Raw genomic sequence first — 17,128 nt, 5'->3', positions numbered from 1 at the left:
GGTTTAAGACCATACTATACCATTTTGCTTCCTTCGGTTGGCTTCAGTTAAACGTCCAGTTCTTGTATTTTAACAGTATCCACTTAAAATCAATAGAAATAAAAAGTTTTTATAAAAATAATGTTACAAAATTATTTATAAATATTAATAAAAGGTTTAAATTAAATTTTTTCACGAGTATATTAATACTTATTAAAAAATTAAAATGGTCTCTTAAGTACGGTTCTGGTTATTAAGTTTAAGTTCTCCCACTCCTTGTATTATAGCAGGTTAACATTTTTTTTGAGTTCTGCTTATTACAGGGCCATGTTGGTCCGGGTCACATAATAAATTATCGATGCGAGAAGAACCAATTACAGCATGTCAAAAAATCTTTCAAAAACTTTGCAAATTTATTATATAAATACTTTAGCGGATTTAACAGTAAATAATAAAAAAATATTGTGGAATTTGTTCACTTTCACCAATATTTTTACTTTTTCTTTATTTTGTGTCATCATTAAAATAAAAGGGAAAAAACCTTGGAGAGTTTCTTTCTTCATATACCGTTGAAATCTTTTATTGGTTGGGTTGCCTATATTTATTAACATAATATAATAATAATCTAACTATATTTTCTTTTTATATTTGAATTATACTTATTAAACTCACTTTTGTTATATTAATTAATCATTTGGACGTATTATTAAAATCTTGTGTTAATTAGGTTGCATATATTAATTTTTAATAAGCTGCATTATTAGTTACTTAACCATAATTAGTCTTGGATTATGTGATTTTTATGCAATTTAAGAATTGGATCTTGTTTTATATAGGCGTTTACTTAACACAATTAGAGCAAGTCTCAGGTGATATAAACGAGATTTCTGACGATTAATATCGAACTAAAGGTAAGCATGTTGGGTTGCAGCAATAGTTACTCGCAGCTTATGATATACTCGACTCGTCGAAGCTTTTAAAGCTAGTAAAATTAATGTAAACTACATGTCAAAAAAATTGCGTCTGTTTGAGTCCTGTTTATGCACTGTCTAATTCTACGAGTTATGCTCTGATCAATGGTATTTTGTGGAATCTCATCCCAGGCTTGCTGTAGATGACAGCGAAGTTTCTGCAAGGTGATAGCTGCTGGTGGTAAACGCCTTAGATATCATATCCCACACATGCTCGATCAGGTTTAAATCCGGAAAGCGAGCAGTCTTCTTTCAGCAGTCTTCTTTCTTCGTGTAGGAAGTTCTGACAGATGTGTCATTTTGTCTTTAAGACTCATTTGTGTAAGGCGACGATGTTCACGTTCGTTAGTCGCTCGAGGACGTCTGCTGTCAGGACGCCGATGTTGGTTATGTTGTTCAGACCACGCAGTTTATACTCGAAGCACTGTTGAAGGGTTTCGATTCAATCTTCAACCAATTTCGCGAAACGGAATACCTCGTGCTGGCCAACAATCCGCGGTCTTCTACCTATTCTAGGCATGGTTAACAAGCGAAGAAACAACTTTCACTCACCAAATGATATTTACTTTGTGATGCTGTTTTTAACTGTTTGTTACAGATTGTCTGTTTTACAGCAAAAAACCATATAAAAACTTCTATTCAAACTTCAATTCTTTGTGTATCGATATGATGATTTTATCCATTTCCAGTTGTTTTGTCACAGAATAACCAGAAATGACATTGACGTCGATTCGTTTGATGTTTGCGGCATCTGGTTTTATTACTTTGGTTTAAAATCCACCATCTTATCGCGAGGAACCATAGGTGCAACTTAAACAGAGCAAACTTAATTTACCTCCAATAGCAGTAATACCAAGGGCGTCGCCAGAGATTGTCTGTTACAGATTGTCTGTTTTACAGCAAAAAACCATATAAAAACTTCTATTCAAACTTCAATTATTTGTGTATCTATATGATGATTTTATCCATTTTATGCATCCAGTTGTTTTGTCACAGAATAACCAGAAATGACACTGACGTCGATTCGTTTGATCTTGGCGGCATCTGGTTTTATTACTTTGGTTTAAAATCCACCATCTTATCGCGAGGAACCATAGGTGCAACTTAAACAGAGCAAACTTAATTTACCTCCAATAGTAGTAATACCAAGGGCGTCGCCAGAGAGGAGTACAGTCGCCAGAATATACATCTCGAGTACTGAACAACTATCGATTGGGATGCGATATTTTGATCTAAGGAAGATCAAGAAGTATTTTTCGGATTCGTCAAGCTTGATGCTTTGGATGCGAAATGTATTGCAAAAGCAATACATGAGTTTTTGGCAGAAGAAGATCTTGATCCAGACTAATGTGTTGGTTTAGAATTTGACGGTTGTGCAACGATATCCGGGAAAGAAGGTGGTGTGCAAGCAATCCTACACAGAATATATAAAAAAAACTTTGTTCTTTCACTGCTCAAATTAACACAAATTAAATCTAGTCATTATTGATCTAAATAGTCTGTCTGAAATCCCGAACACCGAAGGTACCATCAAAGATATTATTACATTTCTTCAAGAATCAGTTTTGAGACGCAACTTGATACCAAATATTTCCAGGCTTTTCCTATTATAATGGTGGCCTTAGAAACCTTGTCACGGGAAGAAAATAAGAATAAATAATGCGACTAGAAAAATGCGTATCAGCTCCATGCAGCAGCTTCTAGAGTTTCGTTTATTCTCAGCTTTATTTTGATAGCCAAATACTCGGCTATGATGGAACCTGTGGTAAACGTGCTCCAATCCGTAGCTTTAGATGCAGTTAAAGTATCCCAGCACATTTTAGAAAATCGCCGTAACGGTCCAGAAAACGTCACAGATGAAATTATTAGGGACGCTACTATTGTTGGGAGACAACAACATCAGAACAACCATCCCACAGCAAGTCCCTCAGAATTCCCTGCCTCGATTATTATTTCTCTTGAAGTTCGCTTTTCTGATCATCGTCTTTTTCCTTTTCTAAATTACAGCCGGCTCAAATGTCAGACATGCCCCTTGAAGATCTCGTACAAGCTGGTGAAGTCTCTTCCCAATTTTAAAATTTATCAAATATGAACAACGAAATCGAACTATGACAAAAACTATGGAAAGATAAACCTGACTCAAAAGAACTAAGTGTTGTGGATGTCATAAAAGATACCGACATTTTTTTCCCTGAAACGAGAAAAGCCTTTATAATTTTGGTTAATTTACCCTGCACGACATATACTGTTAAACAATCTTTTCGCAGCTTGAGAAGAATAAAAACCTGGCTTAGAAGCACTATGTCAGAATGTCGTCTCAATGGTCTTCCCATGATGAGTGTGTTTAGAAACCATATTTTTCAGAACTTTGAGGATTTTAAGAACCCAATTCATCCTTTTGTTGATTGATTAGCAACACTCGATTTTATCTGCTATTCTTAGATACTGTAAGTCAATTGTAATGGAGTACCCAATTGTTTGAAGAAGTTTGATGATATACAAGAAATTAACGGAAACCTTTACTTTAAAAGTTAAAAAAAAAAGTTGTTACCAACATTTTCACTTCATATTAAGGTTACCAATTCAAACAGTAAAATGTTAAGTAGCTTCAGCACAGAGGCTTTACGTAATTTCAACAGAAATTGTGTTCAGATTTAATCAGTTACTCTCGATTATGAAATAACATAGTTTTTCAAAATAACATTTTTCTGCGAAAATACTTAGACTACTGTACATATAATAATAATTATCATTATCTCTGATTGCCTAAAACTGAGATATTGTCTTGCTTTCGAATCTGTGGTGTTTCCCTAAATCCATTCCGCGTTATCATTATAATCTCTGCCGCGGCAGTAAGACAGATCGGTTTCTCCTCTAGAATCTTCTTTCAGTTGATATCTTGTGGTAAATTAATTGTCAGCAATATCGCCACCACACAGGTTCATGATAATATTTAAACAGAAAATACTATTACTCTTTAAGAACTAATTTTGAATTTCTTATATGTCTTATATGCGCTGTCATCACGGAATGTTCTTCTGCGTTGTGCAGGTTAGTTTCCATTAATCGCTTGTCACTATGTCTGTGTAAGCATCATACCCATACAGTAGCACCGAGTGAATCACTTACATCAGCAGTTTGCAACTGGAGTCAATCCCTTCTGGAACACCATCTTTATAGAACTTACAAAGATGACTTTGCTACCCATCACTACACCCAGATATTTTACCCTTCTTGTGGTGATCTCAGTTTCAGCTTTTTAGTTTCAGTTATTTGTTCGTCGATAACGTCAAGCTGTGTTCAACAATCCATGTTAACATAGTCCTCACGATTCCATTTATTTTAATGCACAGCCCATTGAAATCACTCGATGGCAGTTGTAAATGATGTTTGCGTAAAGCTTCCCAGCAACATCCAACATATATAAGTGGCAATAAGTCGACAGAGTTAGTGGAGTTGTCTTTTCCAGTTTTTGTGAAATATCGCTTAGATAAACGTTGTACACACCAAGGAAGAGGTTGGGTATAATTTTTAATATCAGTTTCAAGGCCTCAACGTGGGCTACTCTGTTGCGCCAAGTAAACTTAAGGTTCTTCATTGAATTTGCAGCAGCAAGGAGCTCTTCTTAAGAGAAAGAGTTTCCTTTATCACGTCCTATCAGATCTAGTTCTACAGAGGTAGAGGTTTTTCATAACTATTTTATAACCCAGTTCTCTACGACCGGTTTGCCATTTTTTTTTCAGAATTTCAACTATCTCTGGTCTCCGATGTATCTCCACTAACACATCGAAATCCTGTTGCTTCTCGGTGTTTTTTTTTCGTCACACACTAGTGTACCAAAATTTAGCCCCAATTTCCATCATGTTGCTTTGCCAATGGACCAGCCTTGTCATTTCCAATAACGATAGCGGAAGTTTCTTCGTTTAGTATAGCGGCGTTTCACCAAGTATTGGGATCAGCTCTAGGTGTTCAGTAATTGTGTAGTTGATATAATAGTGGTCGCTTCCGGCATATGTCTTCAGTATCATCCAGCTTTGAACTCGTCTCATCATGTTTTCTGATACCAATGCTAGTCGGGAATGCTTTCTGTGTAACATAGCCTCCAGAAAATTGCTGATTTTTCTATATTGATGAGAATTAGCTCTGTTCTAGCGAGTCAGTCCAATCCATCCGTCACTCGATAGCGTTAAGTAGATCACAGCTTCATGAAAAACTAAATGCATTACATGGAGTCAAGATATGAAAACAACTTAAAATAACTATACAAACAAATATATAAAACCTGAAAATTTTCCAATATTATTTGTCAAAAGTACTTTTGATTACTGAAATCGTTTCAAACCCAATTTTTCTCAAATTATTTCATCGCTTAATGTATCATTGATGTCTTTTGTTAATTGTGTTGCCTACAGTTTAATAATTGGAAAACAAGCATATATAAAAACGCTCTATTATTTGGTATTTCTAATTATTTTCGGTACACACTTTTATTTATATATTTCAACAATATCTTTTAATAAAAAAAAGTAAAAAACTACAAATTTACTTCCTCTCGTTTTATTTATTTAGTTAACATTCACGAAAGACGAAAAGACCAAAAGAGCAGCTGCAACCGTTGGGCACGTGCTACCGGTATAACGTTTCGATAAGGGAGAAACATGCGTTGTCCACGTGTGCGTGAAACACAAAGAATACCTTTCTAACCGAAAATCAAAATGTCATGCAACCGTAAAATTTTTGTTTAATCCGAAAACCGTTTTTATAAATCATTGAAAGCTTATTGCTAATGATATTAAGAGTTAATATATCAAGTTAAAACTAAAATATCATACTTAAGTATGAAAGGTGGAAATTTCAAGATAATTTATTCCCTTTGGGAAAGCTCTTTATGCTTTTTAATGTTGATTATTTTCTCCCCTGACAGAGTAACTACCATTAACACCAACAATGTTTGGTGCATGCTTTGTGTATTGTATTGTTCGTCCACTTAAAATGCAAAAGGGGAATGATTCCTGATTACCAATGCATCAAAGAATCCAAAGGCGTTCTTTTTTAAACCCAAAAGTATCTACATTAACCATTTTTCTTTAAATCTAAGAACTTTCTAATCTTTTTCTTCAATTCTTGTGTATTATTTCTATCCCGCAGAAATATTTTTAAACAAAATTATCATTTATATCAAAAAATCTCCCTCCACAAAGTCACACACACACGATACGTCTATGTAATCTACCCCATGTGGAGTGTGGAACGACTAAACACATGCAGCTGCCGTTTCAACCGTTACGAAACCGTAGAGTACAGTCAGTTTAACAACGTCTCTTCGACGGTAAACTTAGAATAAAAACTCTATACGAATTAAAATCCAGAAAAATTAGAAAAATCATTAAAAGAAAATGTCTCAAAACCAAAGAAATTATTATTCCAACCCGGCGTTTTGTCAACAAAGTGAATATTTTCAACAACAACGATGTAAAAGTCCACAAAGAACAATTCGACAATCACCAGTTGGTGCCCAAACGAAAATGAGAGTCCTCGATACTTCCGTTAATACAATACAAGATGATTTTATCGACGGTTATGAAGAACAAGAATTTTACGAAGAAATGTTGGTTGATGGTAACGGATTAGTAACAGAAAAAAAAGTGGTTGTTGTGTCTTCACCACAAGAAAAGTACCATCAAAAACATAGGTATGAGTACATCGACGACGGATTAGATGAAAAAAAGAAAAGGTATGAATACATTCCAATGAGAAGACAAGAAAAGCTTAAACGCGAAGATATTGGAAGATATGCTTTAGTCCCAGTTGATGAAATACAAAATAAAAATCGTTATACAGTGATAACTGAAGAGGATATTAAAAAAAGTGATCGATACGAGTATATTGAAGAAAGACCACCGCCTTATCAACAACAAAGTAGTGTTAATCTGCGAGTTTTGTCACCACATACACAACGAAGAGGTAATCCAGTTGCAACTCAAAAGCTACATGAATTATTATCAACGCCTAGGAAAACAATTAATTCTCAACAAATACTTAATATAAATCCACAAACCCCTCATAAAGCAATAACCTCACAGAATTTAAATCGAAAAAATATTTCTCCAAATCGAGAAAATGTATTTATCACGCCTCCAAAACCAGAAAAAATTAATAGAAATGCACCAAGAGCTCAACAAAAATTAAATTATTCCATTGGAAATAAATTAAATCAACAGCCTTTGGATAAAAGACATAATACAGCAATTGTAGCTCCTATGTGTTCCAGCCCAATTCAATCAGTTTACAGTGAAACAACATTTTCACAAAAATCGGAATCTTGGATGAATTTGAGTCATAAAGCACCTGTTAGAAACACTTTGGCAGTTGCTGCTTTTATGATGCTTTTATGTGGTGGTGTTAATTTTGGATTATGTCTTTACATGATTTCAATTATGGGACGATTATATTATTTAGATTTTGGAATTGTGGCGGGATTTGCTTGTTTTATACTTGGATTGATGGGATTTCGAACAAGGAATTGTTACTGGTTACCAAATAGAAATTATATTTCAGGTAATATTTTTGTTATACCTTACTATTTATTTAATGAATTAATTATTTTTGATATTCTAGGGTACATTGTCCTAAGTTTATTCAGTTTATTAACATGCAGTGGTTTACTCATACTTTTATTCATGCAACCGAAACAAGGGACGCCCCTCGCAGACATGACTTCCGGTGCGGTTTGTTGCGTTTCCGTTTTAACACTTTTGCTGGCGACTGTAGGTCTCATTTCAAGTTATTGCTGTCGAGTGCCGCCACCGGATAACAGAGTCCAGCACTGCGTCCAAGGATTTACTGTTTAAAATGTTAGATAACTTCTTAAATTTTGATTAAAAGTCCAATTTTTTCTCTTATTAACCGATCCAAAGTTATTTTATAATAGTCATAATTTATTTCGATTGTAAATATTAAAAAATAAAATAAATATTTGTAAATAATAGACTGAAAAAATAAGTATTTTGTAGATCTGTAAGAAATTAATTTATAAGTTTTTTTTATTAATAAAGGATTATATTTAAAAACTCGTGGATGTTTTATTTGCAAATATTAAAAAAAATATTCTAAATTAAACTTTATATACAGGCTGTTTATTAAACATGTGGCAAAAATGCAATTCCTTTAATAATTTTTGAAAAACCGGTTTGCATCGAAGATACAGGATGAACAAAAATTTCAACCACATTTTATTACTAAAAATTACAAATATAAGCTTCCTAATCTACAATAACTGTTGATAATGACCACTTCCAGCTAAGATGCAAGAATCCAATCTTCATTGTCTGCCGAACCATTTCTAAAACACCAGGATCGTTTTATTGAATTACAGCCAGCAGATATATGATTTCGCAAGTCTTTCACATTTTCTACTGGAGTAGTCTAAACTGAAGATTTAAGATGCCCCCATATAAAAAAATCCAGGTAGTTTAAGTCCGGGATCGAGCAGGCCACAAATCCAGCGATCTCTATATGTTACTGTCAAAAACTCACGAGCAACTCTACTAAAATGCGCTGGTACACCATCGTGCACAAACCACATTGAATTTTGTTGTTACCAGTTGTACATCCTCTAGAAACTGATGTAACGTTTCTTCCAAAAATTTGTAATACACTTCGCCGGTAAGTTTTCTTGGTAGAAATACTGGTCCAACTAGCATTGGCATTGGCTTTGCATGCATTTTGAAAATTTAATTACATCTGGTTTATAACTTGTTGTTTTAAGTTTCAAGCACGACTCTACATTTTTATTTGTTAGCTGACTTCTAACTTTACTTTTTATTATATTCATGCAAGAGAATGTTTACTCGTACGAATATGTCGCCCCGAAGATCTTCAGCACTCCATATGCCAAGTTCTTCATCTCACTGTAGCATTCTGGAAGACTATTCCAAGTTCCATGCGCCGAATATGAGGGCCTCAACTCGCAAAATTTCTTTTATAGCTGTTCACTTGTGCCGCGCGATGTCCATGGTTTTCTGGACTTCCAACTTGCTTTTAAGTTCTGTGAACTTTCTACTACACAAGTCTTTGGTTTTCAAATCTAACAATTGCATTTGAAGCGTCAATTCCAAACGTCTCAATTTTGATCTCAATTTGCCCAAGAGCCATTGACAGAATGCTAAAAAAGAAAATCAGCAGGTAGAAGTGCTTGAATGGTATAGGTACAACAAATAAATTTTAAGAATTTTCTAAAAAGTCCATTACTTATATTCAAAGTATTTGCAATTATTCGAGTAGAAATACCTGGTTCTTCCTCTATTATGTTCAACACATTCTCTTCCAGTTCTACCGTTCTGACTGTCATTGGCCTATTTCTCCACGTCGTTTCAATGAGCTTGTTTCATGAAGACGTTGATGAACACTTCAGGAATATTACAGTGGGGAAATCGGTCAATGTATATCGACCTAGCTTTCAATGAGTTACCATCAACAAGCCCATAAATAAAATGCATGTTAGTCATTTTGGAGTTTGTATAGCGATTCATGACAGAGGACTTTATTAACTATTGTTGATAACTATTGTAATAATAAAAAAAATATCGATTGAGAGATGTATTCAATTAAAATAACTAAATGTTAATAATAAATAAACTGTATTAAATAAACTTGTCAATAGACTTAGTAATCGGAATATTGTTAAAAGATACTTTAATTTCGGCTACATTAGTAACTTTAAAAATTTTAAAAATGGTTCTGCTGAAAATTTTGTTTTGCCCTACATTTTTTCAACAAAGCAGATTTTCAAAAATCGTTGAAGGGCAAAGTATTCTTAGTATAGCCCAAAGACAAAGAACCCTTGAATTTTTGCCGCATTATTAAGACATTATTAAAAAAGAGGTTTCATATACATAGGTATTTTAACAAGAAGAATGTACTAACTTCAAAATATTGAAAACTTTTTACCTTAGATCATTGATTTAAAAACCAAATAGAATTTGAAAGATCAATTTTTAAGATCGCTGGAAATTATGTCTAAAAACTTTCAAGAAAACAATTTAAATCATTAAAAAAGGAAATTAGAAAATTCAGCAACATGTTTCCATGGGGAAGTTGTATAATAAGCTTGTTTCCTACAACCCTGTCAAACCTGTGTTACACAACAAATAACTGTTGATAGCTGCCTCCACAAGCGTTGGATAAAACTCCATAATAAGGTATTATTTTCCCTATTTAATGCTAAAAGTAACTGCACGTTTACTGGTAACCTCCCTCTTGAAAAATTCTAGTCCACGTAGTTTTAATATAGTAACCAACTTCAAGAATATGTAATATTACCGCAGTATTGGTAGTCCACATGACATCTGTAACACAACTTTCTCTATACTATTTAATATAACAGTGGCGATATCCTGAAAAGTGTCGAGAGTATTGACGCAAATGATTTTCTCCTCGTAGAACTAGATGGTTGTCTAGAATTTGAAAAAAATACCTAGGAGAAGATATAGCTCTTCGGTTGTGCCTAGATGTAGAGAATTTTTCACAGCAATATAAAAAGCGTAGCAGATAGTGAAGAAGTTGGTCTCTATAAAACGTTTAATCAAGCTATACTGTAAGGTTCCATAAAAATGAAGTACACCTCTTTGACAGTATCCCCTGGTATTAGCCCTTTTAAAAGTAATATTGCCAGCCACTAAATTAACGATTTTCTATTTAGGCATTCTTTTGTATTCTTATCAAATCGCCTTCAATATTTATGAAAATTTCCAAACCGAACTGTTTAGAGCTCTCGGCTTCCTGACAAAGCTGATTCAGAGAGTGAACAGCTGTGGGTGTAAACCTGGAAAGACCCTCTATGTGAAGTAATAATCCTTCCAATCTTCATTATAATGGTGCTTGGGCGCACACAGTTAACTTGTGGATTTGATAATTCAACATATCTTACTTGTAATCTAAACTGTAATATTTCGTTATTTATTCTGAGCAATATTCCCTGTGATTCCCCAATGTTAGAGCTAATGATCTGGGCAATCAAAGCGCTTCTAACTAATAATAATATAATGGTGCTAATCCTCGAAGCCAATTTAACGAACCCTCTAATTTATACTCTTCACAGATTTACTTTTGACGCTGCAGTTGATATATGGTTGGTATTTCGATGAGTGATGATAAAACATTCCAAACCTAAAAGGTAAACAAATCATTAGCTATCTATGTAGCAACCTTCTTTAGTAAGTAAATGTATCATTGCGGATCTAAAGAAGCGTAAAGCTTTGTCAGATAAGAAAGCTCACTACCAGAGATGACGATTCTTCACAAAATCTCCCACTAATTCTTATTTTAAACTCAAATACTTTGTTATTATAGCAATGCCAATCTAGGACTAATTTATGAGATTTTTTTAGTCTGTCACAGATTGCTTATTAGAGATGTATTACCTTAAAGGAGATAGTCATTGAATATTCTTCAACATCACATCTTCTTGGACCGAGCTAACTTTGTATCGCAGAATCACCTAGATAACACTGAAAGCTAACCCAAGAAGTGATTTGCCTATGATGACAAAAAAAATTAAATCAGAAACCTTAATCAAAATTACTTTGAAAATGAAGTCTAAAAATGATTTGGCCGTTATTCTCAAAAATCTCATAAATTTGAGTACGTATTAAAATAACAGCAATTACAACAAGTGCAAATAAGTTCCTTAAAGTACTCCAGTGTACAAGCTCAAGTCCGTGTATTTAGTATTTAAAAATCCAAGGTTTTTGGATTAGTGCTATAGCTTTTGAATTGTGTATAACTTAATTAATAATAATTAACGTAAGGTTGGTTCTGAACCTTGAATAATTAAATCAGGATTACTGCTGAAGATGAAATCAAAATTGATTTTGCCGTTCTGTTATCCTCAAAAATCCCATAAATTTGCTCCTTAAATCACTCCAGTGTACAAGCTCAAGTCCGTGTACTTAGTTTTTAAAAATCTAAGGTTTTTTCGTTAGTACTGTAGCTTTTGTCGTTATGCTCTGCTTTGATGTAAGTTGCACTGAATCCAAACTCAACTCCTACCCAACTCTTAAGAGAAGCGACGTTGCCACTTTGTTGGGTTTTTTTCTTAAAGAATGGCGGAATTTAAATCGTAGTAAAAAGGTGCGATCAACATCAAAGGAACTGACATCAGTGTCCTTTCTGGTTATTCTATGTCTAGGTGGACGAGAATAATTTCGTGAAACCACCTAAGTGTCCGTTCTTTCGGTTTTTCCTGCACAGCTACCATGTATCTCTCAGTCTGTTCATACTTACAGCATTGAAGGGCATGCGGATTTTTTCTTCATTCTTGTTTAGCCATTCATTGTGTCTTTTTGCAGTGTCGAAACGATACATATTTATATAATTGGCGTTATTCTGTAGCAATAATCTCCATTGAAGGTATTTCTTAAAATCTGGTCTAGAAATATCAGTGAGACGAAGGTCGAATCATTTTCTAAATATATAACTAATCACGAAAGAAACACAGGAACATAATTAAGATGTAAACCGATTATTTTCTAATTGACCGGAACTAAAGTCGGTATTAAGATGTTTAGATTAAGTTACTTTTCTGATGTGTTAATAAGGTTGAAAATGTTAAATAATTAACTCAACCTTATTTTTGCGATTTATATGTCAAATTAAAACTAATAAATGGAAATAAAGAAATTTTGACGAAAAAAATTTGAAAGTTACATAAGCAAAGAATGATTTGCATATAAAACATTTTCTGACGTCATTTTCAAGACATACGTTTTTGGCATTGTAAGCAAAGATAAGAAATTAAAATGGCTCATGTGTTATCGAACTAAAATGGAAACTACATATTTGGACAGCTTTTCTTATGACTCTTAAGTTTTTCGTAGAAAGAAATAAAAGATAATTGTAAACTTTTGAAGACGGTTGATGTCGGTTATCAAGTTAAAAGATGTTGTTTTCTTTAGGAAGTACGGTTCGTTGGTCGTTGACCATTCAAACGGGCATAGGAATGTTCCACTTGAGAGAAACGATCCAGTGAACGTCTGCTGCGAGCAGGTTTTCTGTTAAAAAAACTCATTTCCTCCGGTAACTAAGAACTACACATAAAAAAGTTCTTTACTGTCAAATGTAATAAGTTATGTAATTTTCACTTTTAATTTTAATTAAAATTATATAACAGGAAAGATATATTTTTAGGCGTTTTAGGATTTCTTTAAACCATAGTACAAATATATTAATAGCTTTTAAGAATTTTTTTAGTTAATACTCAAATTTATTTAGTTTTAATTTGGGGTATAAAACCTTCTTTAATTCTTAAAAATAAAATTGTAACAATCTTTTATTATATTTATGGTTATTACTCCCCACTATCCTTTTTAAAACCGACCTTTGAGTATTATTGCAATAGGTAGGAGCAATGCGGTAGTTTACACGTTTTGCTTCTCTCGAACCATTCAAAGCTCTTTCGCTCTTTAACTTTTAAAACAACATAATCGTAACAGAAAAATTATTAAAGTGTATTTATTTTTGTGATCTACTCACTATCTGAGTTAATATCGTAAGTATTATTATAATGTTTGATTTTTTTATAAAGAATTAAATTTAAATAATTAGAAATAGGAACAATATTTAAAAAGAAAACTTGATTTACATCTTTCTGTATGAAAATGAAAAGTAAAAAATTATAAACTCTCGCTTTTGGTTATTATCATTATAATTTCTTGTAGAAAGTTAATTTTAAAATGCGTTTGAACTTAATCCACCTGAATAAGAACTTTTTTAGTCGGTGAGAATGAGACACTTGATGCAGATTCTAATTATAAAGAAGGGAAAGTTTAATGAATCTTTAAAATCAACTTACTAATTTCAACTGAAATAAAAAAATAATAGAAGCGTTATTTTGATGCAAGTTTTACTCAAAGCTTATTCTTAAGAATTCAACAAGAATCCCGATACTTATTAATTGCATTAAATTATCTTTATTTACTTACATGAAGTGTGTTTGGATATCGAATACCACTTGAAATTGAGTACTTATTACTTAGATTACTTCTATTTAAGATTAAATATAACAGTTTATGCAAAACATTGCAAAAATACTCTCAAAATTTATTTTTAAGAAACCCATTTTTGTGAAAATCAATAAATTCTGTCACTTTAATTTTTAATTTTAAAAATAAAAATCAAAACATTTCTTAATTGTGCTAAATTATTTTTATTTGCTTACATGAAGCGTGTTAGATATCAAATACCACTTGAAATTGAGTACTTATGACTTAAATTACTTTTACCTAAGATTAAAGATAACAAATTATGCAAAAAAAAATCGATTTTTCTTTCAACACGATGTAAACAATTAAAATCATTATGAAATCTGTTAAGTCACCTCAATATTGCACCAATTATGCGTTTAATTGAATTTGATGAAAAGAAAGCGTAACGTAATCGAGAAGAAAAAATCTATTGTTACTAAATTTGTTTGTAACTTTTTATTTTCCTTGTTATTGTTTTAGATGTGAATTTTCTTCGACGCAAGTTTTGTATGGTGTCAATAATAATGGAAAATATTTTTAAAGTTCGCGTAAAAACCCATCCGGATCCAAGAGGACAATATCCTTCAGAAAGAAGATATTCAGCTTCAACAGTTTTAGGATTAACATGTTTTCATCTTTTCTTCGCAACGTTATCATCGATTTTTGCAGTTTTAGAAATTTATAATTACTTAAATTTTAATCAAAATCAATTTATGGATGAATCATCGCAAGAAACCGATAGTAATCCGTATAAAACATTGAACGAACATAATATTTGTTATTCGTTAACGTCGTTTATTTTAACAGTCGGTGGAATTTCGTGTGGAATCAGTGGATTACTCGCTTGGAAAAAATGGTACATTGATGCCAACGTAAAATGGTTCTTCTTATCGTCGTGTTTATCAATTTTTACATCATTAATCACTTTAGTTTTTAATACGTTAAGCATTGTTATACATTTCGAAGTCCAAATAACAAAAGGATTCAGTAATACTCTTGGAATTCATCGTGTTGCTGTTCAAATTGTTATAACGTCGATTTTTGAATTTATATGTTCGATTATTTCGGCTACTTTAGGATATTCGGGAATGAACGCAACCTATCCCGACGATATCGTTGTGAGACGAGGAGGAGGGGGACAAGTTGAGATTAACACAATTTTTAAAGGAAATAAAAAATTAAAAATCTCACCGCCGGATATTCTTAATCATTTTCACGTGGGGAAATATTTTCCTAAGAAAAACAGTGCCAATTTACCTAGGATTGAAAGTTGTGCGGAATACAGGGAGAGGGTTGACAAATTTTTAACGTCGTCAAATGAAAATGTTTTGGACGAGAAAAAATTATGAGATCTTTTCAAAAATTTATACGCCAAAGAGTTATTATGTTTTAGTTTTTAAAATAAAAATTGGTGAAAACTAAAAAATAAATTGTTTAAAATTATTTCTTTGAAGATGCACGGGTAAACCCGAAACTTTCTAGTTCTAGATCTAGTGTTATTAATTATTAACCCTAGTTTTAGCTTTTTTTTCAGCGCTAGATTGCTGTTTGAGTACAGTAAAGAATTTCCTCACCTGGTTTCTTAAGTTGAGTGGTTTTCGTTTAAATTCTTCAGACGTTTCTTCAACATAATCTTTATATACTCATGCAAGTTGTGCTGCATCGCCCAAAAATGAGTTCAATTCTGCAATTTCGAACATATTTACAACCAGTTAAAGCACCTATAAACTAAGTATAAGTGCAAGGTTATATCTCTCAAATTTGTAACAATACAGATCGTCTTTTAAAAAACGTCGGAATAAATAAGATATGGTATCTTATTTATTATTCGGTATATTTGATATTTTGCTTATCAATATGGCTCCAATGTTATGATTATTTTGCAAATATCCTCACAAACCACTACTTAGTAAACAGTAGAAGATAAAATAAATTGACGGTGAGCAAAATATGAATTAGCTTCTGAACACTCCAATGTTCGTCTTTGTAACATTTGTAAGAATATTTTTTATAGTTCGTTTTATCTCTATTTAGTTTACAAATGCACGAATGTAAATTGTGCGCAATGAAGTGTAACTTTTTTCGCCAGAGATAAATATTGTAAATATTGGATAAATTCAATTGAATTCAATGATAACATTACAAAATTTTCTTTCTTGAATTCATTATATAAAAAAATGAAATAAAAATTCAACAGTAAGTTCACCGATGGCCTGAATGTGGATAATGTTCCAACATTATCCCAAAGAATCTTTACTAACAGTATTTTTCACGAATTTCATATATAATTAGGGTGTTTAATTTGAATTACTACTTTCTGCGTTATTACCTTCGATACATTCAAACATTAAAGAAGTTGAAGAAACTTCCAATAAGGATTCAAAATCAACAGACTACAGGTAATAATTTTAGGACAATGGCCATTTCAAGAATTCAACAACACTAATTAACGTATTCTGAAGTTAGCTTGTTAGTTCCAGATTTTGATGCCAAAAGGAATATATTATCTGCTTAGAAGAGCTCTTCATTAACCGAGAAAGAAATTTTCCATCCGTACATATAATGGGTTGAATTAAGAAGCTATGTGTTATAGATGACATCAACTGGACCACACTTTCCACAGTCTTATTTTCTAAATGGCTTAAAGTTTTTCATAACTCCTATGTCACCAGATTTTCTTTTTGTAACTTATAATACCAATGATATCAACACTAACCAAGCTGATCCATTGCGTCTATGTGTTGTAGATGACATTAACTGGACCATACTTTCCACAGTTTTACCGCATAAATGGCTTACAGTTTTTCATAACTCCTATGGTGCCAGATTTTTTTTTGTGACTTGTGATATCAATGAGGTCAACACTAATCAAGCTGCTCTGTAGTGTTTATACTTCACTTAGTCCTATTGTTGTCAATAATTATCTGTGCTTTATTTGTTCATGTTTAAATTTTTTAAATTCATCCTTATTACATTACACATAGTTGATAGCAATGGCTTTATCTTAGCAACAAAATTTTGAAGAATAAATGCGTGATGACCAATTCTTGATAGAGTTCTAATTTATTTTTTTATATTGTACCAAGCAGTGTAGGATTTCATTTTCCAATTCTCTAAGTAGATGATAGGGTATCATAAAAAGTTGTCAATTGTCAC

The 17,128-nt window shown here is 32.5% G+C and overlaps 2 protein-coding genes and 1 long non-coding RNA gene across 4 annotated transcripts; 2 read left to right on the top strand and 1 right to left on the bottom strand.

Annotated features, from left to right (window-relative positions):
- Nucleotides 1-6,257: 6,257 nt before the first annotated feature.
- Nucleotides 6,258-8,014, top strand: LOC111413079 (sanpodo). The gene is made up of 2 exons (XM_023043917.2): nucleotides 6,258-7,508; nucleotides 7,569-8,014. The coding sequence occupies exons 1-2, from the start codon at nucleotides 6,347-6,349 to the stop codon at nucleotides 7,799-7,801; spliced, it is 1,395 nt and encodes a 464-aa protein (XP_022899685.1). The 5' UTR covers nucleotides 6,258-6,346; the 3' UTR covers nucleotides 7,802-8,014.
- A 50-nt stretch (nucleotides 8,015-8,064) lies between these two features.
- On the bottom strand, nucleotides 8,065-15,725 carry LOC139430517 (uncharacterized). Its single transcript, XR_011640941.1, has 3 exons — nucleotides 15,547-15,725; nucleotides 9,240-12,335; nucleotides 8,065-9,114 (listed from the first exon to the last, which is right to left on the bottom strand). It is a non-coding gene; the product is annotated as an uncharacterized lncRNA (long non-coding RNA).
- Nucleotides 10,057-15,411, top strand: LOC111413074 (uncharacterized). Of its 2 annotated transcripts, none has more exons than XM_023043906.2 (2): nucleotides 10,057-10,150; nucleotides 14,453-15,411. In XM_023043906.2, exon 2 carries the CDS (start codon nucleotides 14,482-14,484, stop codon nucleotides 15,319-15,321), a length of 840 nt encoding a protein of 279 aa, XP_022899674.2. In that variant the 5' UTR covers nucleotides 10,057-10,150; nucleotides 14,453-14,481; the 3' UTR covers nucleotides 15,322-15,411. The 2 variants fall into 2 exon arrangements, with proteins under 2 accessions (XP_022899674.2, XP_022899673.2); XM_023043905.2 differs by lacking the exon at nucleotides 10,057-10,150 and adding an exon at nucleotides 13,358-13,497 and having other exon boundaries at nucleotides 14,453-15,410.
- Nucleotides 15,726-17,128: the final 1,403 nt, after the last annotated feature.

The sequence above is a fragment of the Onthophagus taurus genome, chromosome 7 (genome assembly GCF_036711975.1).
Source record: "Onthophagus taurus isolate NC chromosome 7, IU_Otau_3.0, whole genome shotgun sequence".
NCBI lineage: Eukaryota > Metazoa > Arthropoda > Insecta > Coleoptera > Scarabaeidae > Onthophagus > Onthophagus taurus.
This window is presented reverse-complemented; position numbering and strand designations above follow the sequence as displayed.

What these genes read in the sequence shown, in the direction of transcription:
- LOC111413079 (XM_023043917.2), top strand. Translation starts at nt 6,347, where the DNA reads ATGTCTCAAAACCAAAGAAATTATTATTCCAACCCGGCGTTTTGTCAA. An exon ending in AAATAGAAATTATATTTCAG is followed by an intron (nt 7,509 to 7,568) that starts GTAATATTTTTG and finishes TTGATATTCTAG; the next exon opens with GGTACATTGTCCTAAGTTTA.
- LOC111413074 (XM_023043906.2), top strand. Translation starts at nt 14,482, where the DNA reads ATGGTGTCAATAATAATGGAAAATATTTTTAAAGTTCGCGTAAAAACC.